Genomic DNA, 26,956 nt, shown 5'->3' with positions numbered 1-26,956 from the left:
TGAAGAGATGAGAAAATGAGGCTTTTGCCATATACAGTATTCTTCTTTGTATTAAGATTAGAGATTCCCTTTAAGGACAGTGAAATTTCATGATTATGACATTCCCAAGTTCTGGTGATTAATTCATCTTCCTCCCTTCATATTGTACGTACAATGGCAGAGTTAACTTCTTACCGCTCAGATTCAGCGTTTAGTTTTCGAAGATCAATGCGTTCACCCAGAATCTATCCTCTTTTCTTTCCACTTCCTTGAAGTCAATCCAAATTCTTTCCAAACATCTTTTCAAGTAAGTCTTTGATAAATCTTCCTGTTTAGGGATGCTCGATCTGGCCCTTATCAACTTTTAGTGAATAGCTTATGCCTCTGATTCAGGTTTTTTTTGTTGTTGTTTGTTTGTTTTGCATTTGTCAACTAGCATTGGCATTAGTAATTTCAATTTCTTAGGAGGATCAAAGGAGTTATCTGTGAAAACCTCTTGCAAAGTTTGGGCAAATACCAGTGCTATGCAATCACGAAGCGTTAACTATTAATTTTTAGAATGTGTTCAGGGAATTTTTTACGCTTTCTGAAGAACTGATGTCCTGCGCAGTCTCACCCCCAAATAATGAAAGTGGGTGGGCGCTCCTCTCAGATTGAGGCTACGTCTCTCTCTCCTTTTGTCTCTTAGTCGGACTAGAACTGTCATGGCGCCTTCAAGAAGAGAGGGAAGGCCGGCCTTTCGCCTAGCAGAATCATCGGAGGCACCTGGACTGGACGGAGGGGTGGACAGAGGGACCACCCCCAGTTGAGATCCAACACACCGAAGCCTCCAAGAGGTCTCGGCCGGACACGGTGAAGACGAGGAGACCGTGTTGAAGACTGCCTGCGAGCGACCGTCTCCCCAGGGCACCGCCCATCGTGACCGCCTTATCCAATGGAAACCCAACGGCAGTGCGGCACCGCCCATCTGTTGGTCAGGACGCCGCGAGGGCGGGGCCCGCAGTTCGGTTGCGCTGCGGAGCGCAGCTGTGAGGGAGTCTCTCTGGTCCGCGGCCCCGAATCCGAGCTGGAGTTGAAGCACAGGCTGCGGGGAGCGGAGTCGGGAGGTGAGCACCGAGGGGAATGAGCGGGAGGGAGGGGTTCGGCGAGAAGGCGGAAGGGTCGGCCTCCGCGGCGCAGGGCGCTGGGACCCCGGCCGGCGGGTGTCTGGAGGCGGCCCTGCTCGGTCGGCGGCCCAGGCCCGGCCCGCGGGAGCCGAGGGACCACCTCGGCCCCACGGCGCCTGCCCGGCCCTCCCAGCCTGCCCTGAGTGGCGGCGACCCGGAATTCTGCCGGCGCGGGGCGCGAGGCCCTAGCGTTCGTGTCGAACTGGGGCTGACGAGAGGCGGGGCCGGCGGCGGGGGCGGGGGCGGCGGTGGCGGGCCCCGCGGCCTGCGGAAGCGCAGCGTCGGGGCCGCGCCTGCTGGCTGAGGCCGGCGCGCCGACTGCGCGGGGGCGTGGCCTGCGCCCCTGACGGCGCCGCGGGGCTGGCCTTTGATGAGGTGGCCGCCGCTGGCTCCGGGGCCTGCGGGACTGCCCCCGCTCCCTTGCGGACAGCGGGCTGGGCGACCTGTTGGAGCGTGAAGCCATCCCCTGCGCTTGCTTGATGTCTGACGGGACACTCCTGTAGGTCCCAGAGGCCCTTTGGTCTGAACCGGGTGCGGGCAGCCTAGAGGCCTGTGGCCTGAGATCTTTTGCTGAGGAGTTGAAATGCAGAGGGACTGCAGCCCAATAAATGAAAGTCTCGGAGAGAAACTTTGCGCGACGATCTACCCAACTTGCTCTGAAGTGAACACACTATATTTCTCGGGTGGCTGGAGGTGGCGAGGAGGTTCTCTTTTAGGGGCGTACATGGCCTTTTCCTTCTGTGATCTCTTAAACCTCTGAACGACCCTGAGGCAAAACTCCCAGCAAAGATCTCTTCATCAGTAGGGGAAGTGCTGGGGGATTTTGGGCATTATCTTCATTTTGCCTGCTGGGGAAAGATTGGGAAGGGAGAAGACAAGCACATTCCAAGGACATGCCTATGACTGGTAAAGGTTTGGCTTCTCTTGTGGTGCTCTACTCTCTGTGCCTGGGTCCAGAAATTTCCTTAGAGCCCATTGGCTATATAGGCTTCCTGTATTAGAACTTCACTGGTATTTCCTATTGTAATCTAGCTGGCAATTACACTTAGCTGTTCAGGTTCAAGATGCATCCTATAAATGTAGCTGCTCTAGAGAGTAATCCGTATGAACTTTATTACCATTTTCTTAGCTACTTTTCAGGGGAACAAAAAGGAAAACAGTCTCTAACTTGTTTTCTGGTATATTACTAAGACATACAGATAGTAGCTTTCTTGGCTGGTTGAATAAAATCTATTGATAGGCAGGACCTAGAAAATAACAGGGAAAGGAGTACCTGAGTGGTTCAGTTGGTTAAGCATCTGACTCTTGATTTTGGCTCAGGTCATACATGATCTCACCGTTCCTGAGTTTGAGCCCCAGGTTGGACTCCGCGCTGACAGTGTGGAGCCTGCTTGGGATTCTCTTTCTCCCTCCCCTTCCCCTGCTTATGCTCTTCTTTCTCTCTCTCTCTCTCAAAATAAATAAACATTAAAAAAAAAATAACAGGAAAGAATATCTTGCCAGATTTTCTCTTGTGCTTTGTTGTCCTCTGGTATCGACTAGAATGTCATCTAATAAGAATCTCCTGATTCAGGTTAAACATAGTATAGGTTGAGAGCAGAGATAGGCAGAAGTGGGTATCCAAGAGCTGTAAAATAAGGGCTTTTCAGAGGCTTCTGTATTCTGAACTGACTTAGAGGAGCAAATCTACTTTCCAGGATGTCACTTCTTACTGGAACACCCCCTTGAGCCCAGCACACACAGGTTTCAACTCCTTCCCGCCCTTTGTTTTTAGACACATGGCATAACATTCAGTGACTGTCCTGGGACTGGACATGTTAGTGATGTTTAACTTTTGAGAATTTTTTTCTTCCAAATAGTCATGTGCCTTGAAAAAAATGTTATATAGTACTTTTTCCTGTAACGGCTGTTATCTTGAGTTATTTGTACTTGAGGGAAAATCTCTGTCAGATCTAGTACCTCAGAGGGTGGAGCCTTTGAGCCATGTGAATGAAATGAAAGCTGGAAGCTTAAAGTCCTAGATCTGTTGTTTTTTTTTTTTAATTTTTTTAAAGCTTTATTTATTTTTGAGAGAGAGAGAGCGTGAGTGGGGGAGGAACAGAGAGAGAGAGGGAGACACAGAATCCGAAGCAGGCTCCAGGCTCCGAGCTATCAGCACAGAGTCCAACGTGGGGCTCAAATCCACGAGCTGTGAGATCATGACCTGAGCCGAAGTTGGACACTTAACCAACTGAGCTACTCAGGTGCCCCCTAGATCTGTTTTTAATTTGTGGCTCCATGAATGTGGGCATCTTATTTATTTTATTCACTATTATATCTCAAGTACCTAGCTCAGTACATGTGACATACGGTAAGTGCTTAATAAACATTTGTTGAATGAGTGAATGAAAAAAAAATGTTGCTAACCAATACCCATTTGCACGCTCACATCACAGGGAAGGTTAAGTCGTCAGGGATGAAGTCACTAATCATTGCCAGTCACCTGGCCCAAGGGTAGCCTCAGCATGGACTGGCAGACTTGATCTGTGTATAGAAGGGCTGGATAGTGAATGTCAGAATTAGTTCTAGTGATATAAATCAGCTGAGAGTTTTGGCTAGATAAATTGGGTGAGAGTGCTACAGGTCCAGCACTGATTTAGGGCTAAATCAGTGGAACATTTTGGGGTCTGGAGTCATCTGTTCTGAACAGGGCCCATGTAGGTTAGTTCTTGAACACAGTGGAAATAGGGGCAGGTAAGGATTCAAAGGGAAGGCTATTGGGTGAGTATTGCTGAGAAGGAATGGTGTCCCTGATTTTGGGGCGTTCATTTGTTCATTTGGACTTTACCAAGGAGGGGGGTTTCATTGTCCTAAATCTTAGGTTGGCCATTCTTGGGTGGGTCATCTTCAACCAAGATAGCTTCCCTTCTCTAGGGGCACCTGGGTGGCTCTTGTTGGTTAAGCATCCAACTCTTGATTTTGGCTCAGGTCATGATCTCACAGTTTGTGAATTCAAGCCTCATGTCAGGATCCGAGCTGACAGTATAGAGCCTGCTTGAGACTCTCTTTCCCTCTCTCTCTGCCACTCCCCAGCTCGTGTTTGCACACGCACGTACTCTCTCTCTCTCAAAATAAGTAAGTTTTAAAAAACAAAATATTAAAAAAAAAAAGATACTTTCTCTTCTCTAGATTAAGAGAGTAGTTAATGTTTCATTTTTCAGACAGGATTAATTTGATTTTGGATTTAAAAGAAACCTGTTTTATTTTCTTTTTAACCCCAGATGAGGTTATTAGGGTTAAATCTTTATAGATGTATCCTGACCCACTCTACCTTCTCCAACTTTGCCCCAACCAATGCAGGCCTGAGTGTTCGTTCCAGCATGTCGGAAGGGGAGTCCCAGACAGTAGTCAGCAGTGGCTCAGACCCCAAGGTAGAATCCTCATCATCAGCTCCTGGCCTGACGTCAGTGTCACCTCCTGTGACCTCCACAACCTCAGCTGCTTCCCCAGAGGAAGAAGAAGAAAGTGAAGATGAGTCTGAGATCTTGGAAGAGTCACCATGTGGACGCTGGCAGAAGAGGCGAGAAGAGGTAAGGTGGTGGTAATGTCATTCCTGTGGGAGTGAATTCTGAGAAGTGGAAGGGGAAGGTCTCAGAGGGCAGCCCAAACTTTAACAGATATGTGGAGTATTAAAATGGAGGACTTTTAAGGAAACTTTAATTATTCCTTTTCATTTGAATTCTCAGGTGAATCAGCGGAATGTACCAGGTATTGACAGTGCATACCTGGCCATGGATACAGAGGAGGGTGTAGAGGTTGTGTGGAATGAGGTCCAGTTCTCTGAGCGCAAGAACTACAAGCTGCAGGAGGTAGGTAGTGCTGAAAGGATGTAGCCTGTAGGATGTGACAATGCACGTGTTAAAGAGGGATTGGTGGTGGGAAGCTGCTGAGGAGGAGAGTACGTTGGGGTTAGATCATTTCTGGGGAGGGATAGGAATGCCTTTTCAGGATTACAGTGATTTATGAACCCTGTCATCTGACTGTCTCCCCTGCTTTCAGGAAAAGGTCCGCGCTGTGTTTGATAATCTGATTCAGTTGGAACATCTCAACATTGTTAAGTTTCACAAGTATTGGGCTGACATTAAAGAGAACAAGGCCAGGGTAAGAACTTTTTCTTGAGTTTACTGCAGAGAGTCTAGCTACATTTATTGTTCTTTTTACATTTAGAGATGAAAACAAGGTAGTTTTGAAACAAAACTGGAATTAGCTGTTAGGGAGATGAGAGTAGGACATTGCCTACAAACTGTGTCTTTTGTCTTGTTACAGAAGGGGCAGAAATGAGCGAACTTTTGTTTCCTTCCCATAGTTCTAATTGTTCATAGTTTTCTTTGTCTTGTTAAATCTAAGGAAGTGGTACCAACAACCATAGGAGGGAAACTTAAAACAATAGCCACCACCACCCAGCTTCCAATGGTGTCTATGTCACCACAGAGGGGATCATTTCTACTGTAAGGCCTTATTTGAGTGCTTTGCCTCTCCAGGTCATATTTATCACAGAATACATGTCATCTGGGAGTCTTAAGCAATTTCTGAAGAAGACCAAAAAGAACCACAAGACTATGAATGAAAAGGTATGGAGGGAGAGCAGACAAAGCTTTAGGCCGGTTTGGGGGTTTTAAAAAGATTATATTAATTATGAAGCTAATCAGGGGAACTGCTTGGAGGGTTAAGAGAGGGAATTACTGCTGACCTTTTGATCAAACTGTTCCAGGCTTGGAAACGCTGGTGCACGCAAATCCTCTCTGCCCTTAGGTAAGTAGGATCTGGTTAGTGTTTTTCCCCTATTTCCTGATTTAGTTCCTCCAAACAGATTTTAGGGCACTACTCTGCTGTTCTTTTCTGCCTCTGCCCACTTTTTTTGAGTCATATACTTTCAAGATTAGGCCCCTATGGTCTTTTAAAGGGTCTGTCCTAATGCCCTAACCACGAAACATCTCCCACCTCTTTCTCCCAGTGCTTATCTGGCTATTTAACTCATCAGGCATAATGGAGATTCAGAGTGTGGGGATTATCTTTGTGGTGACCAGCAGGAGACCAGGCCCTTGCTCCTCTTAACCCTTGGGTTCCCCCTGCCCTTAATTTCCCAGTGGCCCCTCTAACAGCCCAGTGCCCCCACAGCTACCTGCACTCCTGTGACCCCCCCATCATCCATGGGAACCTGACCTGTGACACCATCTTCATCCAGCACAACGGACTCATCAAGATTGGCTCTGGTGAGGGGAGGGAGAGGTTCTGGGCAGGGGAGCCTCGGGAATTTGGGAACCATGGGGGTAAGATGAAAGGAGTGGGGAGAATAGGGCAAAATTCTGAGGTGTGGGCTGGTGGTAAGAGTTAGGACTTTGCTAGGGGTAATTCACAGGGAGAGGCCAGTCAATTAGGGGGCAGGGTCTAAGACCTTTTTGGAGGGAAGTGGGTTAATTTAGAGATCTTGATAGGTTGGGAAAGGGCAAGAGATGGGTCTAAGATCTGACTTGAGCCCCTGGGGCCAGACCCTACCAAAGGAGGTTCCAGGCTGTGCCTGCTGTGAGTGCTTTCATTTGCCGTGTATCTGTGTGCAGTGTATAACATTTCTGTGTGCTGTGTCTGTGTGCAGTTTGTGTGTCCATTTGTCTGGGGCTTGGCTGCTCCATCGCTCACAACTTTTCTCTGTTTTCCTCCCTCCCGCTTACGGGCTGCTCTGTTCCCAACAGTCTTTCATAGGATTTTTGCTAATGGTGAGAGCTCCCTGTTGCCCCACTTGGGGCTCTGTTTGTGCTCCCTCTGCTCCCCTTTGCGGCTGCCCAGTGCATGCAGTCGTGGGAGCAAGCCCTGTTGCCTCTCTCCCCTGCCTACTTATGCCTGCTTGGCTTCTCCCTACCAGCCCTCCACCTGCTTGCCCTTCCATAACTTGCTTGTTTCCTGTGGATTCTGCCTGGCTGGCCACTTATGTCCTGGATTCTTATTCCCCTTCATCATCAGGCTGGTTCCCTGAATCATACTGTGCTCCCAGACTCTCTGTGATTTGTAGTCATTGTTTATGACCTGAGTGAGTCCAAACTGGGCCCGGCCCTGGTTCCTCGTTCAGCCCTGTGACAGCAATGTTGAAGAATAAGGGAGTAGAGCAGGAGTCTAAAATTTTGGTAGATCAAAAGTGAGACTGATTCAAGGGTATTGGTTCAACTATGAGCTGTTTTTGAGTTTCAGTCAGCAAAGGTGGGGAAGAAGGAGGTTGTCTAGTTGGTTGTATGTTAATCCTTTTTATTCTTCTTTATCCAAGTTTCTGTATCCAAGGTCTGTAATTGTTGCAGATTAGGAAGAACTGTCTGGGTCTTTATGCTATTTTGCAGGGTGGCTGAAAGAACTAGACCAAACATATTCATGTGTTCAGGGATTAGATATTCCATTCCTGAGCTTTGGGGAAGGTGAACAGGACACAAGCAAAAGTGTTACTTTAGCCTTTATTGCTCTTTTGCCAGCTTCCCCTATAGACTCGTTAGTTTAGTCTGGAGTGTTCGTTGGTTCAGAATTCAGGACTTTAAATGAGAAGCGATAGACCTGAGAAAGGCGAAGTAGGTGGTATTCATGTTTAGTCTGTGGTTCATGATGGGAAAGGGACAGTTTTGCGCCTTGAGGGTTAGAGACTTCAGGAGAGAATTTGGCTTTTGGGGACCTCTCTCTGGAGTGAGACTATGCTTTGTTGATGGTGGTCAGATTGTGGGTATCTCCCCTACTCCCAGTGGCTCCTGACACTATCAACAATCATGTGAAGACTTGTCGGGAAGAGCAGAAGAATCTACACTTCTTTGCACCAGAGTATGGAGGTAAGGCATCTCAGTTTTCTCTGCCCTCTCCCTGTTCCCCAGGTTTCCCACCTTATAACCTGAGGCACAGAGGTAATATAACAAACTTCCAGTCCTTCTCTGCTGGCATACAAAAAGTTTTTAAAAGGTATTTCTGCCACTCCCTACCCCCATCCTTTGATTCACCAGAGCCTTCTCTGTTTTCCCTAGAAGTCACTAATGTGACAACGGCAGTAGACATCTACTCCTTTGGCATGTGTGCACTGGAGGTGAGGAAACCACAAGCAGTGGTGATGGAAAGGGATCAAATTAGAAGACAGAAGGGGGAGATGGAGGGATGACAAGTAAGTTCTTGAGGGAGTGATTCTGGAGCGCTGAAGTTCAGAAGTTTCTACTTGTCTTCTCTGTTCCCCCTCGCTGCAGATGGCAGTGCTGGAGATTCAGGGCAATGGAGAGTCCTCATATGTGCCACAAGAAGCTATCAGCAGTGCCATCCAGCTTCTAGAAGACCCATTACAGAGGGTAAGAATCTTCTGGATCACTCCCTCCTTAACAGACTTTGAAACGTCTTTACGTTTTTATTCCGTTTGATTTACTGGTAATATTTTTTTTTCTAAGAACAAGAGAACAGAAAGCAGAAAGGACAGGCAAAAGCAGTGAATGTTTCCCTAGGTGGTGCCTACTTTGTTTTTTGTATACACACACACACACAGGTTAGGGGTTTAAGATGGGTAGCATTGGGGGTAAAGGTTGTGTGGTAAAGGTTATGTGTTAATTTAGGTGTGTCTGCCTAGAAGTAAACTAACTTAATGTTACCTCAGGTAATTGGTATATGTTTTTCAGATAACCATCTTGATATTTTTAAACAAATTGATCAGTTTTAATTAAATCCATTATCTGGGGTTTTATATTTATATAGTTTTAGATAGGGAAAGTGCCCTAAAAAAACAAGCTAAGGTTTAAAAGGTATAAAGTTATGAATCAGTAGATGGAGTATAGTAAGTAGAGGTTGGACAGGAACGTCCAAAGGATAGTTTGTAAATTATTAGTGTGACAGGAAGACTAGTGTGAAGTCCTGAGGCTAGTGTGGATTGAATTTCTAGTTCAGCGTTAGGTTGGGGCATTCAAGTAACAGATTAGGTATATGACCTTGCTGGCTTTTAAGTTTCTAAGTAGGAAAAGCAGGTTAATTGTCATAGGACCTACAGGAGGTGGGAAGGAGGGGTGAGGCTTGGGGAAAACCAGTGAATTTAATAGATGATTATAGGAGACAAAGGAAATTGTAGGGTTGGGAAATAAAGGAATTTAATAAATGACTAATGAATTTAATAAATATAGGAGATAAGGAAATTGTAGGGCTGGGAAATAAAAAGATGGTGAATATTGTTGATCACAACAGAGAAGGTAACTTTGGTGAGAGTTGAGGAGCGTGTGGGCTAATAAAGCAGAGAAGTAGAAAATAAGGGAAAAGAATTCATAAGTTTGAATAGTAAAAGAAGTTTGTGGTTGGGGAACAAAAATAATTAAAACCAAAAAAACAGTGAACAATAGCTTTCATGTTAATACCTTAGAGTTTTCAAAGCCCTTTCATATACATTTAATAGTTTGCCCCCTTAGTCCGTGCAAACCACCTAGTATGTACAAAGTCTGTGCTAAGTATAGTGAGTGAGATAAAGATGAACCCAGTGGACTGGTTGCCAGATGTCTGTTCTACTTCCTTGTTCCTTTTTCTAGGAGTTCATTCAAAAGTGCCTGCATTCTGAGCCTGCTCGCAGACCAACAGCCAGAGAACTTCTGTTCCACCCAGCACTGTTTGAAGTGCCCTCGCTCAAACTCCTTGCTGCCCACTGCATTGTGGGACACCAGCGTGAGTCCCCTTGGCCCTGCTAGGAATTTTCTTCCCATCTGGAGCCTTAATAACTATCACGAGCATGCTCTTTTCTCTTCCACTTCCAAAAGAATTCTTTATCCCCCCGGGACCCCTGTGCCTTTCTATGACATTAATCTGACTATCCTTCTATAACTTCCCATTTCTTTATGCCCTCCAGACATGATCCCAGAGAATGCTCTGGAGGAGATCACCAAAAACATGGATACCAGTGCTGTACTGGCTGAAATCCCTGCAGGACCAGGAAGAGAACCAGTTCAGACTTTGTGAGTAACTAACTGAGAGGGTCTGAAAGGGACAGATTGGTCACTACAACCCTGAGGGTTGTCAACTGTCCATTCTTTGGTAATTGTTGAATCTGCTATTTTGCTTATTTCCTTCCTTTCACCTGCTTTCTCTCTTTTCTCTTGCAGGTACTCTCAGTCACCAGCTCTGGAATTGGATAAATTCCTTGAAGATGTCAGGTGAGAGGAAAGGCTTGCTTGAGGAAGCGGGGGTGGCTGTCCTGGGGCATTCACAGAGCCCATGTGACCTGTCTGATCTCCCTCCAGGAATGGGATCTACCCTCTGACAGCCTTTGGGCTACCTAGGCCCCAGCAGCCACAGCAGGAGGAGGTGACATCACCTGTTGTGCCCCCCTCTGTCAAGACTCCAACACCTGAACCAGCTGAGGTGGAGACCCGCAAGGTGGGGCTTTGTGGGTGTGGATGTCTCCATGGTCATGGTAGAAGGGAGAGAGGACATGTCAAATAAGGCTTTGTCCTTTAGAGAAAAGAGGGTGTTTCTGTCTTAGCAGGCTTGTCCTGTGGACTGGAAAGCCTTCCAGCTGTTGGGGGCTTTTTATTGACTGGTGTCTACTATAGGGACCCTCTCTGTGCCCTCTCTCTAGGTGGTGCTGATGCAGTGCAACATCGAGTCAGTGGAGGAGGGAGTCAAACACCATGTAAGGCTCAGGGCCAGGGCTGCATAGGGCTGGGTGGGCAGGAGGTGAAGAGGAGCCTCATTTTTTGACTGTCCTGTTTTTCAGCTGACGCTTCTTCTGAAGCTGGAGGACAAACTCAACCGGCACCTGAGCTGTGACCTGATGCCAAGTGAGTGTCTTCTTTCCCTCAGACGATGAGAGTCTGTGAGCCTCATCCGTGAGAAACCTTCATGGGGGTGGGGAAGGTTACAGGGCAGTAACACATGGGCGCACAGAACGAATATCTTAAATAGCTCCTAATACTAGAGGGTGGATCTGACACCTTTGCTTTGTGGTGTTCTTTCCCAGCCGGGGTAACCCAACTGGGGCTGTTGGAAGGGCTCTGGGCCCCTTGCTCCCACACTGTGCTCACCCTCTCCCGTTTCTCTGTCAGATGAGAACATCCCTGAGTTGGCAGCTGAGCTGGTGCAGCTGGGCTTCATTAGCGAGGTGAGGTTTCTGCCTTCAGCTGCTCTGGCTGCCTCCATTCTTCTCTCCTCTCTCGCCCTGTCTCACCAAGCTCTTCTCTCCCAGGCTGACCAGAGCCGACTGACTTCTCTGCTAGAGGAGACCCTGAACAAGTTCAATTTTGCCAGGAACAGCACCCTCAACTCAGCCGCTGTCACCGTCTCCTCTTAGAGCTCACTCGGGCCAGGCCCCTGATCAGAGCTGTGGCCGTCGCTAGATGTGCAACAGCCTTTCTGCCCCTTCCCCCCAGTCAGTATTACCCTGTGAAGCCCCTTCTCTCCTTTATTATTCAGGAGGGCTTTGGGGCTCCCTGGTTCTGAGCATCACCCTCCCCCTTCCCCCCTCTTCCTCCCCTCTGCACTTTGTTTACTTGTTTTGCACAGACGTGGGCCTGGGCCTTCTCAGCAGCCGCCTTCTAGTTGGGGGCTAGTAGCTGATCTGCCGGCTCCCGCCCAGCCTGTGTGGAAGGAGGCCCACGGGCACTGGGGGAGCTGAATTCTACAATCCCGCTGGGGCGGACGGGGCGGGAGAGAAGGGTGGTGCTGCAGTGGTGGCCCTGGGGGGCCATTCGATTCGCCTCAGTTGCTGCTGTAATAAAAGTCTACTTTTTGCTACAAGCGTCGTGTGTGTGTGCGCCTTCCCCGCTAGGGGGAGCGAGCTCGGAGCCACGCCCGGGGCGTGGGGTTGGGCCTCCAGGTGGCAGCCGGGCGGAACTGGTAGGGAGAGCGAGGGAGGGGCCGGGGCCAGGTAGAGCTGCCCTGCGGCGGGGCGACGAGGGCCGAGATGAGGTGCTGCCGCCTCTGCAGATTCGGTAACTTCCGGCCCCGGTCTCGTTCCACTGCGTCCGCCGACGACCCTTCCTACAGCCCCCCCGTTCACGGGGCGGCCACGAGGGCCCCTCCGGTTCCTTTCCCGGCTCAGGCCTGCCCCTCCCCCGTGCTTTGCAGACTCGGCCCGCGGCCCCCGGCGGCTTATGCGCGTAGGTCTGGCGCTGATCCTGGTGGGCCACGTGAACCTGCTCCTGGGGGCCGTGCTGCACGGCACCGTCCTGCGACACGTGGCCAATCCCCGCGGCGCCGTCACCCCGGAGTACACCACGGCCAATGTCATCTCCGTGGGCTCGGGGCTGCTGGTGAGCGCGGCGGGGGGCGAGGCCGCGGCTGTGAGTGAGGGGGGCGGGGCGGAGAGAGGCGCGGGCCTCAGGCATTGTATCTTCCAGAGTGTTTCCGTGGGACTTGTGGCCCTCTTGGCATCCAGGAACCTTCTGCGCCCAAGACTGGTGAGGGGATTTTTGGAGCTTTCATGAGGTCTTGAGTCAGGGAAATGAGGACCTGACTCAGCTTCACCTTCAGGTGGGAGGAGGAGCCTCAAATAGAGAAACCAAGGTGTCTTAGCAGTGGGAGAGTCCGCCACTCAACAGCTGCTCACCCTGATCTTCTGCCCCTGCCAGCACTGGGCTCTCCTGGCACTAGCTCTGGTGAACCTCCTCTTGTCTGCTGCCTGCTCCCTGGGCATCCTCCTTGCTGTGTCACTCACTGTGGCCAACGGTGGCCGCCGTCTTATTGCTGACTGCCATCCAGGGCTGCTGGATCCTTTGCTACCGATGGACAAGGGGTCTGGACGCACTGACTGCCCGTTTGACCCTACAAGAATCTATGTGAGTGCATGTTTTTTTCAGCCTTTTTGCAGTCTACAGGGCCTTGGTCCTGCCTTTTCAACCACCCCTACTTGCCACTCCTGCCCTGCTCCCTCTCAGTTCCCCACCCTCCCTCTTCACCTTTTAGGATACAGCCTTGGCTCTCTGGATCCCTTCTTTGGTCATGTCTGCAGGAGAGGCTGCTCTATCTGGTTACTGCTGTGTGGCTGCACTCACCTTACGTGGGGTTGGGCCCTGCAGGAAGGAAGGGCTTCAGGAGCAGGTAAGGAAGAAGAACAGGAAGGGCTCATTCAAAACAGACTGCCTGTAATTCAGGGCAGGAGTACTAACTCCATCCTCCCCTATAGCTGGAGCAACTGACAGAGCTTGAACTTCCTAAGTGTAAAAGACAGGAAAATGAACAGCTACTGGATCAAAATCAAGAAATCCAGGCATCACAGAAAAGCTGGGCTTAGGACAGGTAATCTATGGAGACTGTGGCCTGGGAAGGCGTGGAGGCAGGGAACCACTCTTAGAACTGGGTCATGTCCCCTGCCAGGCTGCTTGCCCTCTGACCCAGGTTCTCCCTTCTGCGGAACAGGTGCTGATCCAGAGGTTCAGTACACAAGGTTTTCCACCTCCCCAGGATGACATAAACAGTTATAATAAAATAACTCTTTTCTTCTACTTGATTATGGTTCCTTTTGGGGGTTAAAGGGCAATGGGCTGATATTGGGGATGACCTTGATCGAAGAACACAATGGTTTGGTCTGTTATCTATAAGTCTTTAATGAGGGAGAGAACCCAATAACTCTTCCTTGAATTCTATCAGTTACTGAAAGGAAAAGCTGGTGCTAGGTAACCCTCCACACCACTGACTAATGAATTTCAGCACATCCTGGCACACTGGGCTGTGGGAGGTCTGTGGACAAACAGAAGAACAGGAGAGGAACTCAGTGCTAAGAAAAAGCATTCCTTCTATAAGGAAAATCAACCCTATCTTAGTATGGGGAGCAGAGTTCAGGGTTGCACCTGCCTTGTTGACATTCCCACCCACCCTTCTAGTGGTTTCTTATTTTCCTTCAGTGCTCTTCTCCCTGCCCCGACCCTTCAAATCTCCCTCTCTAACCTTGATCGCCATAAGGAACTTATTCCAGTTGTCCTTGTTAGCTGCCTTCCCTGGCCGCTTAAATTCAATTTTGTTCCTCAGAATGGGGTATCCTGTGGGGGAAGAAAAAAAGATGAACTGGCATTTGAGGGGGAAAACAAAGAACAATTTAGGAGCAGGAAGTAGAATGTTCGTGGCACCTGGCTGGCTCAATTGGTTGAGCATCTGAGTCTTGATTTTGGTCCAGGTCATGATTTAAGGGTCATGGGGTCGAGCCCCATGTCAGGCTCCATGCTGGCCATGGAGCCTGCTTAAGATTCTCTTTCTCCCTCTCCCTCTGCTCTTCTCCCCTGTGCATACTCTCTCTCAAAGGAAAAAAAAAAAGTTCTACCTCCTTTACTGAATCACAATAAGATGTTTTTTTTAATTTTTAATTTTTTTTTTAACATTTATTCATTTTTTGAAAGACAGAAAGAGACAGAGCACGAGCAGGGGAGGGGCAGAGAGAGGGAGACAAAGAATCCGAAGCAGGCTCCAGGCTCTGAGCTGTCAGCACAGAGTCTGGGAAAACACTTTCTTGAACCTGCTGTTTGCCCCTCCTTTCCACCCACCACAGAACGTTGGGTGCTGTAGGGTTCTGTACCTGTAATGAGGCAGGGTAGTGCCCGAACTCCAGTGCTCGCTGCCACCAGGGAAGCCTCATAGGCACCGCGCTCATCTCGAGGCAGAACCTGCTCCAGCCGCTGGTCCATTGAGACTGTGAGTACCCAGTCTCGAACCTCTTCTCTCTGAGCCTCCTGGGAAGGACAGGGAGCAGCAGCCTCCTCAGCACCAGGTTCCACAGCAGGCAAGTGGAAGGTGGCGAGTTTTACTAAGCTGCTGTCCTGTGCATCATGTTTTACCCATACATGATCCTCCTTGGATGGCGTTCATGATCACCACCTTAGTTTTTTTTCTCTGCTTCTACTTTCGTTGGAGGAACAGTGAGGGCAGAAGCCCTTCCAAAGATGTTGCTAACTCATGGCCATTATAAAGGTTAGGAGGGCCAATATAAAGTGTCCTCCATTCACAACGTCCTAATACCAGTGAGGCCTCCCATTCTCCAATCTTGTGCCCTTACCGGTACGTGCTGCTTGGCTGGGAGTGGCACCTCAAAGGGAATGTCTGTATCCTGAAAGTCACAGTGGTCAAGGGCATCCAGAGTCCCTTCTTCGATTGCCTGTGGAAGAGTGGGCAGCCATGAGATAGACACAACTTGTGACAGGCAAAACTTCCCACCCTCTGGGCACAACTTTATGCTCACATCAGTCAGATCCAGAAAGCGGTTGAGGAAGATGAATGCCATGTTCTCCCAGCCAACTGCCTGCAACAGAGGAAAGTTGCAGGTGGGAGCCAGCAGCTGGGCTAGGATGCTGCTTTTCCAGGATGCAGGGGGAGGAATTCGGGAAGTCACAGGAAAGCGATATCCTCCATAACATCAGCCCCACCCTCAGCTTTGCTCTACCAGAGCACACGGGATAGTCTACCTTCCTTCCTTTTGATTTCCTTAATTCCTCGGCCACACCCTCCCTTGTCCCAGCTCACCTTGGTAGCAATGCCAGCTTCATAGAAGGCCTTGTCTGCAGGTAGTAACTGGGTGTGGCGTAAGAGTGAAACAGAAAGCTGGGCAGCCACAGTTTCCTACAGAGTAAAGTCAAAGCATTATGATCCTGGTATGGAAGGGACTGAGCTACCAGGCCAGTGATCTTATAACTAAGGCAGAACCAGAACCAGAAAACCAACAATCCGTATTAAATTGGTCTGGATCTCAAGTGGTTCTGGGTCTTAGTTTTTTTTCATATGCACAAGAGAACTGGGCCTAGATTATTTCTATTATTCAAGTACACACAATAAATATACAATATACTATCATGAGTAGGCCAAAGGTATGTGTATATTGTAAGAGATCAACACAGAAGTTGTGGGATTTGAATGTTTAAGCATAATGAAGGTGGAACTGTGTGGGTAGAGAGCCCTGAGAAGGTCAAAGGAGGAGTCAGGAAGAAAACCATCTCAGCAAGCGTTAAAGATTTCTTTAAACAAGAGAAAGTAGGAAAGAAGTGGATCAAGCTTGAGAATCCAGAATTTGAATTCATTCAACTTCATACATCTAAAGATGTGTCCATAAAACTGGGCGCTACCCCCATCTCACCAGCTGTTTGACACTCTGGGCTGCCGAACGAGTGGCATAGTAGTGAGCAATCAGCAGCATCGTCTCAAACTCCTCATGGGCTGGAGAATTTGCCTCACTAGACTTCACCAGGTTTTCACACTAGAGTAGGAAGACAGCACAGCCTGGGTCAGGGGTCAGAGGAGTGCCAGAGCCACCTGGACAAAGGTGTAGGCCATCTGAAGGTAAAGGTATATGTTATTTATTTTTTATAAATTTTTTTAACGTTTATTTTTGAGAGAGAAAGCCAGAGTGTGGGCGGGGGAGGGGCAGAGAGAGAGGGAGACACAGTATCTGAAGCAGGCTCCAGGCTCTGAGCTGTCAGCACAGAGCCCGACGCAGGGCTCGAACTCACGGACCGCAAGAACATGATCTGAGCCGAAGTCGGTCGCTTAACCGACTGAGCCACCCAGGCGCCCCTAAAGGTATATGTTATAAAAGACGTGAGGACAGGGACAGGCAGAGTGGTTTTTTCACTCTGTTGTGGACCCGACTTCCTCACCAAGTTGAAGAGCACATCCCGAAGATCAGCCCAGTTGTGATAGGCCTCAGCACTGTTGGTCCCTGGTGAGCTCACCATGTCTGTGAAGATCCTTTTGTAGATGTTGAAATTCTAGAGGTAATGGCGAAAGGAGAGCTGAGTGAGAAGGGATAACTAGAAGAGAAAGTACACATGGGCCCAAAAAGGAAACCAGGCTTTAAGTGTGTGGGGGGGAGCGGGGGTAGAGCTAGGGGACAGTGATGAAGAAAGTGTCGATCATTTTCAGAGAAAAGAAGAATAAGAAAATGACTTTCTTACCAATTGGTGCTTTGAGTGTGGGCAAACAGGTGAATGTGAATGCAGTCACGGTGTTAATGGGCTGATATTCTAGAGAGCTGGGATGCTCAGACAGGAGAGCAATGTTTAGTCTCTTTAGGAAGTTAATGAGGCCCCAGAGGTGTGTCCAGGATTCATCTCTGAAAGACTGTTCCTGCATTAGCTAATAGTATGAGGATGCTGTTGAATGCTTCCTCAGATGGTAAATCCTGCGAGGCTGTACATTTCAGAAGAGGCTGGCGGGAGAAGGGGGGCTGTCTCTGAGCATGATGCTTTCAAGTTTTTTTGTTTGTTTGTTTGTTTTAATGTTTATTTTTGAAAGAGACAGAGACAGCATGCAAGTGGGTTAGGGGCAGAGAGAGAAGGAGACACAGAATCCGAAGCGAGCTCCAGGCTCTGAGCTGTCAGCACAGAGCCTGATGTGGGGCTCGAACTCACGAGCTGTGAGATCATGACCTGAGCCAAAGTCGGGGCGCTCAACCCCTCAACCGACTGAGCCACCCAGGTGCCCCAAGGGCATGACGCTCTCTTAAAAGAATCCTTTGAGAAGACCATTCCTAAGGGAATGGGTAGTTCTGAGGAGAAGGTAACAACTTCCTTGAGGGGAACATTCACCCCAAGAAGCAGGCGGGTACCTGTGGGTTAGCAGGGGCTCCGTGCTGCACATACAGGGCCAGTGCCTGGCCATAGTCACCCTCTCGGATCAGGTGAGTCGCATACAAAGCCACATACTTGTGCAGAATCTTGTAGTTCTGTCCCGGGGATGGAGGAAAAGCATGGGGAAGTTGGGATCAGTAAGAGCAGGCAGTGAGGGTGGGGTGGTGACTTGAGGCCATGGATTTGTTTAGGAGGCCAAGGCATATGCAAGCCAGGCCCAGCTAGGCCTCTGACCCCAGTATCAAGAGTGTGGAAGACTGACTCTCTGATGCTGATTAGGGATCTCTGGGGTTGGGCTTTGGAGGAATTAAGAGAGAGACAGCTCTGGGCAAGTGGAGCCAAGGGAAATGTCTAGAAGGGCTGGGGATGGGAGAAAGAGCAGTACCTGCTTGGTGGCCGTTTCAATGCACTTGTCCCATTGGCCCTGCTCCACATACAGGTCCAAAGCAGCTACCACATCCACACCCACCAGCTAGGGATCAGTGGAAAAGACAGAGTTAAGAGGCCAGATGACATGAGCGGGGAAAGGAGGGAGAGAATCTCTTGAGTCTCCATGCATTCTCCCTCTTGCTAACTCTCTGCCAGTCTCACCGAGTCCACTTTGCCCTGGTTCTTGAGGAACTCTTTATAATGCTCGTCCACATAGTCTTCGTACCTGTGAAGATGTGCAGAGATCTAGCACTGCACGGTCCCGGGATGCACACCCTTCCCATGAGAACTTCCTCTCTTTACAAAAGGAAGTAAAAGAATTTCCCAGTAGAAGGGGTCAGAAGCTTACCGGGGATCTAACTCCTTGGCCACACGCTTGGCCTTGTTCCACTCCTCACCCTCAATGAAAGCATCGATTGCTTCCTTGACTAAGTCCAAGTTCAGATAGAGCTCTGCAGCCTGCACAGTGGGGAAAATGGAGCTCGGAGACCAGCTTTCTCCTCTGTTTCTGCAGAACTGCATGGGACACTGCCAGGAGCCCACCTCACACACCCTCCTGGGTGTAGCTGGTACTGTTCCACCCCTCTCTGTGGAATCTACTTCTTCAGTCCCAGCACTCTACTTACTGCACTGTACTTTCTGATTCCAGTCAGTTGGGGTCCCACAGCCCGAACTACTTCCAGACTGCGCTGAGGAGGCAGAAACTTGATGGCGAGTTCAGCTGCCTGAGCGGTTGAACGGAAGATGACAATGGGTAGGAGAGACAAATACTGCTGGGCGCCCTCAGCCTGATCTGTTTTTTCCTTCCAGTTGTCGAAGGTCTCTCTAGCACTCGCCTTCACCTTCTACCCTCCTGGGCAAAGCCTGTCTCACGGTCCATCAGAGCCTTTAAATGACCATCAGTGGACCTATTTGTTCCTCTCAGCTCCTGCTCTGTCACATACTCCCTTTGATGTCTGAGGTCACTGCATTTGGTCCTGCCATGTCTGACAAACTGGTTTCTCGAGTTTTGTCACAAACACAATCTTGGTGGTGCAGGTATAGCGAAAGAAGGAATTCTGCAACTGTTTGTGCTGGGCTTTTCTAAGACTCAGTTTCTTCACCCATAAGAGTGATGGTTGGTCCAGATTTGTATTGTCCAGAACAGAAGCCACTAGTCACATGTGGCTAGTCCCAACTTAGATGTGCTGTCAGCTTAAATACACACTGGGTTTCAAAGACTTGGTATGAAAGAAGGAATGTAAAATATCTCAATAAATTGAGATAAATAAATATCAATAATATAAGCAATCAATAAAATATTGAGTTGAAATGAGTTTAATGTTGAAATGAGTTTAGATATATTTGGTTAGGTAAAATATAATTATTTTCTTGTATTTCTTTTTACTTGAGTATGGCTACTAGGAAATTTTTTTTTTTTTAAACTTTATTCACTTTTGAGAGACAGAGTGAGCATGAGCGGGGGAGGGGCAGAGAGAGAGGGGGACACAGAATCCAAAGCAGGCTACAGGCTCTGAGCATTTGGAACAGAGCCTGACGCAGGGCTTGAACCCACAAACCATGAGATCATGACCTGGGCCGAAGTCAGATGCTCAACCGACTGAGCCACCCAGGCGCCCCGGCTACTAGGAAATTTTAAATTTACATGTGTGATTTACCTTTGTGACTTGCATTTTATTTCTATTGGACAGTGATGCTCTAGATGATTGTGGAGACACCTTCCAACCCTAAAACTAAGTAATTCTACAAATCCGAGCGTTCTATACGTTTACTCTATTTCCACTGTGATGCTGACGTCCTCACCAGATTTTAATTTCCATGTACATAGTCCAGTTTTAGGTACAGTCTATGCTAATCCTCCTGGTCTTTCCCCCACCTATATATGCCTCACTTCACCTGCCAAACCCTTCAAAACTTAAAGTGCCCCATCCAGGAAGCTAATTTGCAGAAGGTATAGCCATGCACAGATGCCAATAAACAATGCTCCAGGGTAAAATATAGCAGATGCTTAATAAACACTTGCTGGTTAAATCTGCTAAATTTTGCATAACCAACCATCAGTCCTTTCTACTCCCCCCGCCTCCCCCCGCCAACGTCTAGGGGCTATTCAATTACAAGTCCTCAGAAACCAGAGGGAGATTCTGCAGGAGAATCATCACACCAATTTTATTTAGGAAGCTGAATCAATCTCACCCCATTCACAACTCTGAATCTACGATGCATCATTTAAAACTTCACACGTACCCCAATTTCTAAGATATTAAAATGCAATTATATATGTTTTAGAGTTGATGAAACATTCTGGTTTGACTTAATCTGCTAGATGCTTCTCTTCAGGAGCTGCTGGGTAGAGGAGGAGCCTCTGCTTTCTTCATGGCCTCCATCCTCCCTCACAGAGCCTACCTGACCCCTCCCAGCCCAGAGGTCCCATCCTTCTCTGAACCCCAACTTGGATCGCACCCTTTAAGTCTTCACTGAGATACACAATTGAGCCGCGTTAGTCTGATTTCCCCAATTTCTGGCCATTAGGGTTCTGCCTTAGAACCCCCCCCTTTTACAGCTTTCATTGCTCTAGCATCTCATAATCACTCAGTAGATTTCTGCTGCTTGAGTAAAAACGAAAGACACAGAAGGAGAAAGAGGAATGTCCGAGGGGGAATGCTGAGTGTGAGGGCGGCCTGGGAAATGGAAGGCCAGGAAGGGTGTAGTAGGTCTTACCTTCATCCAGCACTTTTCCATCAGGCTGCTGCTTCCTGAGTCCCGCACCTTGAGGTAGCAGTCGACGGCACGGCTATACTCTCCAGCCTGTTCCCACTGTCGAGCTTGTTCCACTAGCCCCTCCATACCCCTGATGAGATGAGAATACACATGACCAGGAACAGGACAGGCAGTGTGGCCTATCCTGTGCATACTGTGTGACCCACCCTGCCAACACTTGCTGCCTCCCGCCTTCATACCTGGTCCCCTTCTTAGTAGCTTCCCGCTCATACTCTTCCTGCAGAGCCTCCAGCTGGCCCGGCACATAATCCTTGCAGATCCGCAGGGCATCGCTCCATAATCCAGCCTCCTGCTCAGATTTCCAGGTATCAGGGAAGCAGAGGCAGGCATGACAGCTTCCCACTGCCACACAGGTGCTATGGGCCACTGATCCCTGGGTCCTTGGACCTCTCTTCTCCTTCTTGTCTCCTTCTTCCTCCCCAGTGCTAACTTCCTGGATCTCTCCTAGTAGCAGGGGTCGGTGTAGTACTCTCTGGGTTCTCATACCCTCTCCCCTTCCCTCATGGCTCTGAATCCAGTGCCCCACCTTATAAAAATTGAGGGCCAGGCCCGGTCTCTGGGCCCGAAGCAGCAGCCCTTCTGCTTTCTGAAAGTCCTTCTCCTCCAAGGCCCCCCGGGCCTGCCCCACGAGCACCTCGGCGACGCTGTCTGGATCGTGGGCCTCGGCCACACGCTGTGCTGCCTCCCAATCCTGGTTATGGACAAACCTGCTCCCAGATGAGGACACAGGAGAGGCTAAGTGTAGGACTGAGGCCTCAACAGTGGGAGGCAAACAGCCATGTCACTGAGGGGAGGATAGAAGATTTATCGGTACGCAGTTCAGAGGAAGGTGAAGGGGACCATGCAAGGTCCTGGGACTGCGCCTGGGAGGTCAGGATTAAAGAATTTATGGGGTAACTCACATGAGAACTGCTTCCTTGGGTTTACCAGCCCTGATGAATTCAGCTTCAGCCTCTTCAAATTTACCCTGTAGGGACAGAAGGGCAGCTGTACATGATGAGAAGCAGAGTGCCATCACAGGCAGCCACGAGAGGGGAGGAGGTCAGGGTCAAAAGCAATGGAGAGGGATCACATCCATACCTCATCCTCCAGGTACATAGCATATCGGAGATGAATCTCAGGGGTTTTGTGCTTGAGGGCCAGCCGAGAGAGTTCAAAAGCAAATTCAAAGGAGCTGAAATGGAAGGTGCAAATAAGGTCTGCCTACTCAGTACTTCATTTTATAAGAGAAGAAGACAAACAGGGCAAGAGAAAACAGAAAGGGCAAGGATGGGGGGAGGAAAAAGGACAAATGAAGAAAGGTAATCCATATGAAGTGATAGAGAAGCACAGAGAAATGTAAAGGAAGACGTGGATCAGGAGACACTTGGAAAAGCCTGTGTGTCCCGAGACCAGCTGATGTTAGGAGCACGGGACCGGCACGAGGCAGGGGACAGGAGTGAGCTTCACAGCACAACAGCTGCCAGGGTAGCAAGGGCTCCTTGTTCTCCCACCACCTCCTCCCGAGCCACAACTTCATTAGCAGAAAAACAGTCTCTCAAGAATGAGTAAGACGACCCTCAGCAATCTGATTTGATACAGGATTATTACTGGTCTTCCGTAACATTTGCTTAAGAAAAGCGTTTTGCATTTAATAGAATCATACTTCCATTCCTCAAGTAAATTACTGGCTTAGTGCACTTTAGCTTTAAAAGCTGTTCTCTCTGGGGCACCTGGCTGGCTCAGACAGTAGAGTGAGAGACTCTTGATCTCGGGGTTGTGAGACTGAGCCCCATATTTAGAACAGTTAAACAAATGCTCATCTGGGCCCCCAAGAAATAGGAGCAGAGCTACTAATTCATTCTTGCCTCTCCATCAAGTTCTACCAAGGATCTCTTCGCTCTTGCCTCAGTTTTTAGAAATGCTTCTCAGTTATACAACAACTTTTCTTGTCTATACAGAGGATCTGACTGGAATGGGGCCAGTGGAGAGAAGACTTTGGGCCTCACCAGTTGTCAGCAGCGTGGTCAATAGCAGCTTCCAGGAGTCCCAGCTTATTAAGCAGTCTAACTGCAGACTCTCCTCCCAGGCTCTTTGCCCACAGATAGGCCACGTGTTTGTGGGCATTAGTGCCTCCATGAGCCTTGGCCACCTGTGAAGCAAAGCCACTTGGCAATCCTCCCATGCAGGGACACATGGCTGCTCCCTTCTCACCTCTGACCTGACTTCAGCTTTGACAAGGATCAAGTATTTCTACTAGAACAGCAGGGAGAGGCCTAAGTTTCAGGGTCTATTAACCTGCGTAGGGTCCAAGGATGAGTTTTAGGTAGTCTACAAACCCTTCATATTACATGTGAAATTTTGCCAACAGGTGTGGACATTTTTCAAAGATACCCACTACTAGTTCAGAATTAGTCACCTGAGAGTGGGAAAGAGGGGTGGCCATATCCCCAGTGTGAACTGGACTCCTTACCCGGTAGGCCTCCTCCCAAAGCCCATTGGAGCGGTACATGTTCACTGTTGCCTTCCACTCCTGAGCCTCGAGGTAGTGATACTCAGCCTCCTGCAGTCGGCCTTCAGCCTCCAGCTCCTGGGGAAAGGTAGGTCAGGATGGAGAGAGGGGGCCATGGAGCCTGTTTGGGGGAGATATGGGCAGAGACAAGAGAAGGGCTCACCTTGCCCAGGTGGAGGTGTGTGTCACTGAGGAGATCTGGGTGGTGCTTCCCTACCAGGCGGATCATATCATCATACAACTTGTGCTTTTTGAACATGGTGATGGCAAGATCAGGCTCTTCCACTGTCACGTAGAGCCTGGGGATGGGAGATACACCTGGGGCCTCCTAGACCCAGATTCCTGCCGCCAGAGTCATTCCTAAGAGACCCTGTCACTACCTTCTAGGCAGAGGGCACTTATCCTCAGACACCTTCCTCCCTGCAGCCCTGAAGCCTCCTCCCACACCCGCTCTGGGGCCGCAGCTCACCTTTCGGCCTCACGGTACTTGCCCTGCTTCTCCATCTCCTGAGCCTGGGTGATGTACAGCACTGACACGTCTTCTGGTCTCATGCACTTCATCGCCAGCTGTGCAGACACACAGAGCCAGAGTAGCCTCTGGTGCCAGTTTCCAAGGGAAGCAGAGGGATATGCAGAGCAGCCCAGGAAGCCGGACTCTGGGGCAACGAATCTTCTCAGGAACTCTGAACTTTCCCAACAACCACAGGAGTTTGGTTACTGTTGCTTTCCTAGTCATTCCAGGGAACTCCAAGTCCATAAGGAGCAAAGTAAGAACTATATTCTGCTCAGGCAGAAGGGTCAGAGATGCCCTGTGCTGGGGGCATTCATCCCCATTCCCATATTCCCACTGTATCCACCGGGTTCAGGAAACAGATGCGAAACAAAGTCGTATCTGTGACCAGGGCTTGGGGAGTGGTGTTTCAGATGACCCAGCTCCTGAGCCCGTCATGCCCGCTTCAGAATTACAGGTTTGGGAACAAGGGCCTCTTCATCCTTGCCTTTGCCTGTGGCTAGGGATCAAGGTTCTCCAGACTTCATTCTGGTACTCTTTCTCAGCTTTCAGGGAACCCAGTGAAGGAGGAGGAGATCAGAGACCAAAGAAAGTGGCAACAGACGCTGAGAGATGGGATTCTCTGATGAACGCTACCCCTCCCTCTACCTTGTGGGCTTGCTCCCAGTGGCCAGCCTGAGTGTACATGTCGATTGCATCTTTTGTCTGGTCTCCTTTGATGTAGAGCTCCTCGGCAATCTGTGGTTGAGAGAGGTAGACACAAAAGGCCAAGAGCAACAGAGTTAAAGCAGCCTGCGAGGGAAGGAAAGAACAAGCCTCAGCTGGGATGGAGGAGAGCTGGGGATACTACTATTGTATAATAACAGAGAAGAAAAGATGACAATGGGGGTCTCACACCTTCTACTGTTTTGAAAAAAAACAAGACTAGCCCAAACCAGAATGGAGAAGATGGGAGCTTAAAAGGGCTGTCGGTTAAGCATCCAACTCTTGATTTCAGCTCTGGTCATGATCTCATGGTTCGTGAGATGAGCCCCGCATCCGGCTCTGTGCTCCCAGCACGGAACCTGCTTGGAATTCTCTCTCTTCTCTTTCTGCCCCTCCCCTGCTCTCTGTCTCTCAAAATAAATGAATAAACATTAAAAAAAAAAAAAATAAAAGGGTCTCCCATTTCTGCAATGTAAGGCAATTCTACACTGTAACTATGATGGAGTTACCATGAAGAATCACTCATGCCTGCATAGGAAGAGAGCTGGACACTAGCTTTATATATTTGGGAGAGGAGTCTGTGTCATGATGGAATGAAGGAAGGGCAGTAAACTGCTTTCTTCCCACTCAGGTGGCTGATACAGCTGGGACCCAGGAAGAAGGACATGGTGAGGTAGCCCCCACTTCCTGTTCTGGGTTCTCTCTTTGTTAATCCTGTACTGCGTTGCCTCAGGCTGAAGGAAGGGACTCTTCCTCACCTCATACTCCTGCAGAGATGCATAGTGCTGGGCCACACGGGGATAGTATTTGGACGCAGTGTTCTGGTCCTGTAGATCTAATATATAAATTGCCTTCTTCCACTGGCGGGCACCCAGGGCAGCCTCAATTGCTTTAATGGAGCACCTGGCATAGTTGGGAAAGGCACACGTATGTATGAGAAAAGAGGAAGACAGATGGAGGTAGGGAGACACCTCAAGCATACTCCAACCTACACTTTGTGATCTCTCTTCTTCTAGGCCCGGGTGCCCTTACTTGCCCCATCACCTTGCACCCCTTTACCTGGCTTCAATGTAGTGATTAATGGCTGCATCAAGCTGCTTCTGCTGCACCAAGTGATCCCCCCATGCCTCTTCCAGTCGCACCACTTCCACTGGGAATGCCAATCGAGCCAGCTCCACCGCTGCCAGAGACAGTGTGCTCGGTTAAGACTTCTGGGGATGGGACTCAGGAAAAGAAAGACAGGAAAATGGGGTGTGGAAAACAGGTGAAGTGGAGGAATGGAGAACTGAGCCGGTCAACCTGAACAGATGCACAAAATAGGTGCCAGGGGACTGTCTGAGCAAGTAACACTGAAGACTGGATTGGTGGTGGTAGTACCTTTCATGAATGCATTGCCTTTACAGTAGCACTCCAGGGCCCGCTGTGGATTTCGAATCTTCTCAAAGAGATCACCTGCCTAGTAACACATACCACATTACTACAATGATAGCCCTACCACCCAAAGAATCAAGTATCAGCCCCCAAAGGAGGAGAATCTGCAACCAGTCACAGAGGGCTACGTACTCCAGGACTCCTTGGGTAGGAGGGGGCACTGGGCCCTGGAGATAAGGGACAGGAATGGGAAGCCAGCCATACCCTTTCATACAGTTCCCCCTTGATAAGGGCTGCAGTGATATGTTCTACCAGCTCCGTGTTGGCTAACAGTTCCTCCCGGGTCAGCACCAGTCGAGCAGCTTTGGCAGGGAGCCCAGCTTTGAGGTAGAGGCTGATGGCTGCTAGTCCATCCCCTTGGCTCTCCTGTAGTTCACCTGCTTGCTCCTCTTGCTGAGTGTCCATCAGCCACTGGTAGTAACCCCGGCGCAGCTTCTCCAGGGCTGGGTGCCCCTGGACATGCAACAGAGAGGCAAGAGGAGTCACATCCCTCCTTCCTGCCCTGCTGCTTCCCATGCTTCTACAATCCCACTGTGACAACGGAAATCCTCCTGGTCACCAATGTCCTAACTTCCAGCCCCAACCTTGTTCCAGTTGCTATAGCCTCCTTGACGAGAGGTTTCTGATATTGGTGGAAGTGAGTTGTGGGCACTGTGGAGAAGACAGAGTTGGTAGTACCTTGGCCTGAGCCACCGCGATACACTCATCCCAACGATGTAGCTCCTGGTACATGTCCATGGCCTCCTCAACGGCATTCTAGGGGAACCCGGGCAGAGCAAAGAGGGGCACCAGGAAGACATGAGGATCAGAAATCACAGGCTCTCCTTAGCCTCGCTAAGATGCCAGCCCATGTGGATTAAAAGCCTCATCCTCTACTTATGCACAAGCGGAGGTGGGTTTATTA

At 49.3% G+C, this 26,956-nt stretch overlaps 3 protein-coding genes across 3 annotated transcripts in view; 2 read left to right on the top strand and 1 right to left on the bottom strand.

Moving 5' to 3' along the window:
• The first annotated feature begins 699 nt into the window (after positions 1-699).
• NRBP1 (nuclear receptor binding protein 1) lies at positions 700-11,897 on the top strand. The gene is made up of 18 exons (XM_015064160.3): positions 700-1,085; positions 4,485-4,714; positions 4,871-4,993; positions 5,184-5,285; positions 5,666-5,755; positions 5,896-5,936; positions 6,303-6,397; positions 7,901-7,984; positions 8,174-8,232; positions 8,387-8,485; positions 9,698-9,830; positions 10,012-10,117; positions 10,265-10,315; positions 10,403-10,538; positions 10,741-10,794; positions 10,879-10,942; positions 11,207-11,262; positions 11,347-11,897. Exons 1-18 carry the CDS (start codon positions 914-916, stop codon positions 11,449-11,451), a joined length of 1,800 nt encoding a protein of 599 aa, XP_014919646.2. The 5' UTR covers positions 700-913; the 3' UTR covers positions 11,452-11,897.
• A 62-nt stretch (positions 11,898-11,959) lies between these two features.
• KRTCAP3 (keratinocyte associated protein 3) lies at positions 11,960-13,603 on the top strand. The gene is made up of 7 exons (XM_027033441.2): positions 11,960-12,091; positions 12,228-12,412; positions 12,500-12,559; positions 12,731-12,937; positions 13,065-13,199; positions 13,285-13,397; positions 13,518-13,603. The coding sequence occupies exons 1-6, from the start codon at positions 12,064-12,066 to the stop codon at positions 13,390-13,392; spliced, it is 723 nt and encodes a 240-aa protein (XP_026889242.1). The 5' UTR covers positions 11,960-12,063; the 3' UTR covers positions 13,393-13,397; positions 13,518-13,603.
• Positions 13,604-13,680: 77 nt separating this feature from the next.
• The window catches only part of IFT172 (intraflagellar transport 172), a 34,365-nt gene continuing 21,089 nt past the window's right edge, over positions 13,681-26,956 (bottom strand). Inside the window, exons 21-48 of the mRNA XM_015064163.3 lie at positions 26,731-26,808; positions 26,257-26,505; positions 25,999-26,077; positions 25,681-25,801; positions 25,380-25,524; positions 24,565-24,654; positions 23,875-23,972; positions 23,569-23,704; positions 23,367-23,483; positions 22,903-23,045; positions 21,995-22,088; positions 21,817-21,881; positions 21,441-21,621; positions 21,094-21,203; positions 20,855-20,984; positions 18,763-18,861; positions 18,486-18,595; positions 18,299-18,362; positions 18,093-18,179; positions 17,686-17,802; positions 16,736-16,846; positions 16,216-16,335; positions 15,609-15,704; positions 15,328-15,387; positions 15,145-15,243; positions 14,668-14,821; positions 14,046-14,137; positions 13,681-13,838 (exon numbers count right to left, since the gene is read on the bottom strand). Coding sequence (XP_014919649.3) covers positions 13,749-13,838; positions 14,046-14,137; positions 14,668-14,821; positions 15,145-15,243; positions 15,328-15,387; positions 15,609-15,704; positions 16,216-16,335; positions 16,736-16,846; positions 17,686-17,802; positions 18,093-18,179; positions 18,299-18,362; positions 18,486-18,595; positions 18,763-18,861; positions 20,855-20,984; positions 21,094-21,203; positions 21,441-21,621; positions 21,817-21,881; positions 21,995-22,088; positions 22,903-23,045; positions 23,367-23,483; positions 23,569-23,704; positions 23,875-23,972; positions 24,565-24,654; positions 25,380-25,524; positions 25,681-25,801; positions 25,999-26,077; positions 26,257-26,505; positions 26,731-26,808 — 3,135 coding nt within the window. The 3' untranslated portion in view covers positions 13,681-13,748. The remainder of the gene's footprint in view (positions 13,839-14,045; positions 14,138-14,667; positions 14,822-15,144; positions 15,244-15,327; positions 15,388-15,608; positions 15,705-16,215; positions 16,336-16,735; positions 16,847-17,685; positions 17,803-18,092; positions 18,180-18,298; positions 18,363-18,485; positions 18,596-18,762; positions 18,862-20,854; positions 20,985-21,093; positions 21,204-21,440; positions 21,622-21,816; positions 21,882-21,994; positions 22,089-22,902; positions 23,046-23,366; positions 23,484-23,568; positions 23,705-23,874; positions 23,973-24,564; positions 24,655-25,379; positions 25,525-25,680; positions 25,802-25,998; positions 26,078-26,256; positions 26,506-26,730; positions 26,809-26,956) is intronic.

This window comes from Acinonyx jubatus, chromosome A3, assembly GCF_027475565.1.
Source record: "Acinonyx jubatus isolate Ajub_Pintada_27869175 chromosome A3, VMU_Ajub_asm_v1.0, whole genome shotgun sequence".
NCBI lineage: Eukaryota > Metazoa > Chordata > Mammalia > Carnivora > Felidae > Acinonyx > Acinonyx jubatus.
This window is presented reverse-complemented; position numbering and strand designations above follow the sequence as displayed.

What these genes read in the sequence shown, in the direction of transcription:
- NRBP1 (XM_015064160.3), top strand. Translation starts at nt 914, where the DNA reads ATGGAAACCCAACGGCAGTGCGGCACCGCCCATCTGTTGGTCAGGACG. An exon ending in AGAACTACAAGCTGCAGGAG is followed by an intron (nt 4,994 to 5,183) that starts GTAGGTAGTGCT and finishes CCCTGCTTTCAG; the next exon opens with GAAAAGGTCCGCGCTGTGTT. An exon ending in CTGAGGTGGAGACCCGCAAG is followed by an intron (nt 10,539 to 10,740) that starts GTGGGGCTTTGT and finishes CCCTCTCTCTAG; the next exon opens with GTGGTGCTGATGCAGTGCAA.
- KRTCAP3 (XM_027033441.2), top strand. Translation starts at nt 12,064, where the DNA reads ATGAGGTGCTGCCGCCTCTGCAGATTCG. An exon ending in ACCTTCTGCGCCCAAGACTG is followed by an intron (nt 12,560 to 12,730) that starts GTGAGGGGATTT and finishes TGCCCCTGCCAG; the next exon opens with CACTGGGCTCTCCTGGCACT. An exon ending in AGGAAGGGCTTCAGGAGCAG is followed by an intron (nt 13,200 to 13,284) that starts GTAAGGAAGAAG and finishes CCTCCCCTATAG; the next exon opens with CTGGAGCAACTGACAGAGCT.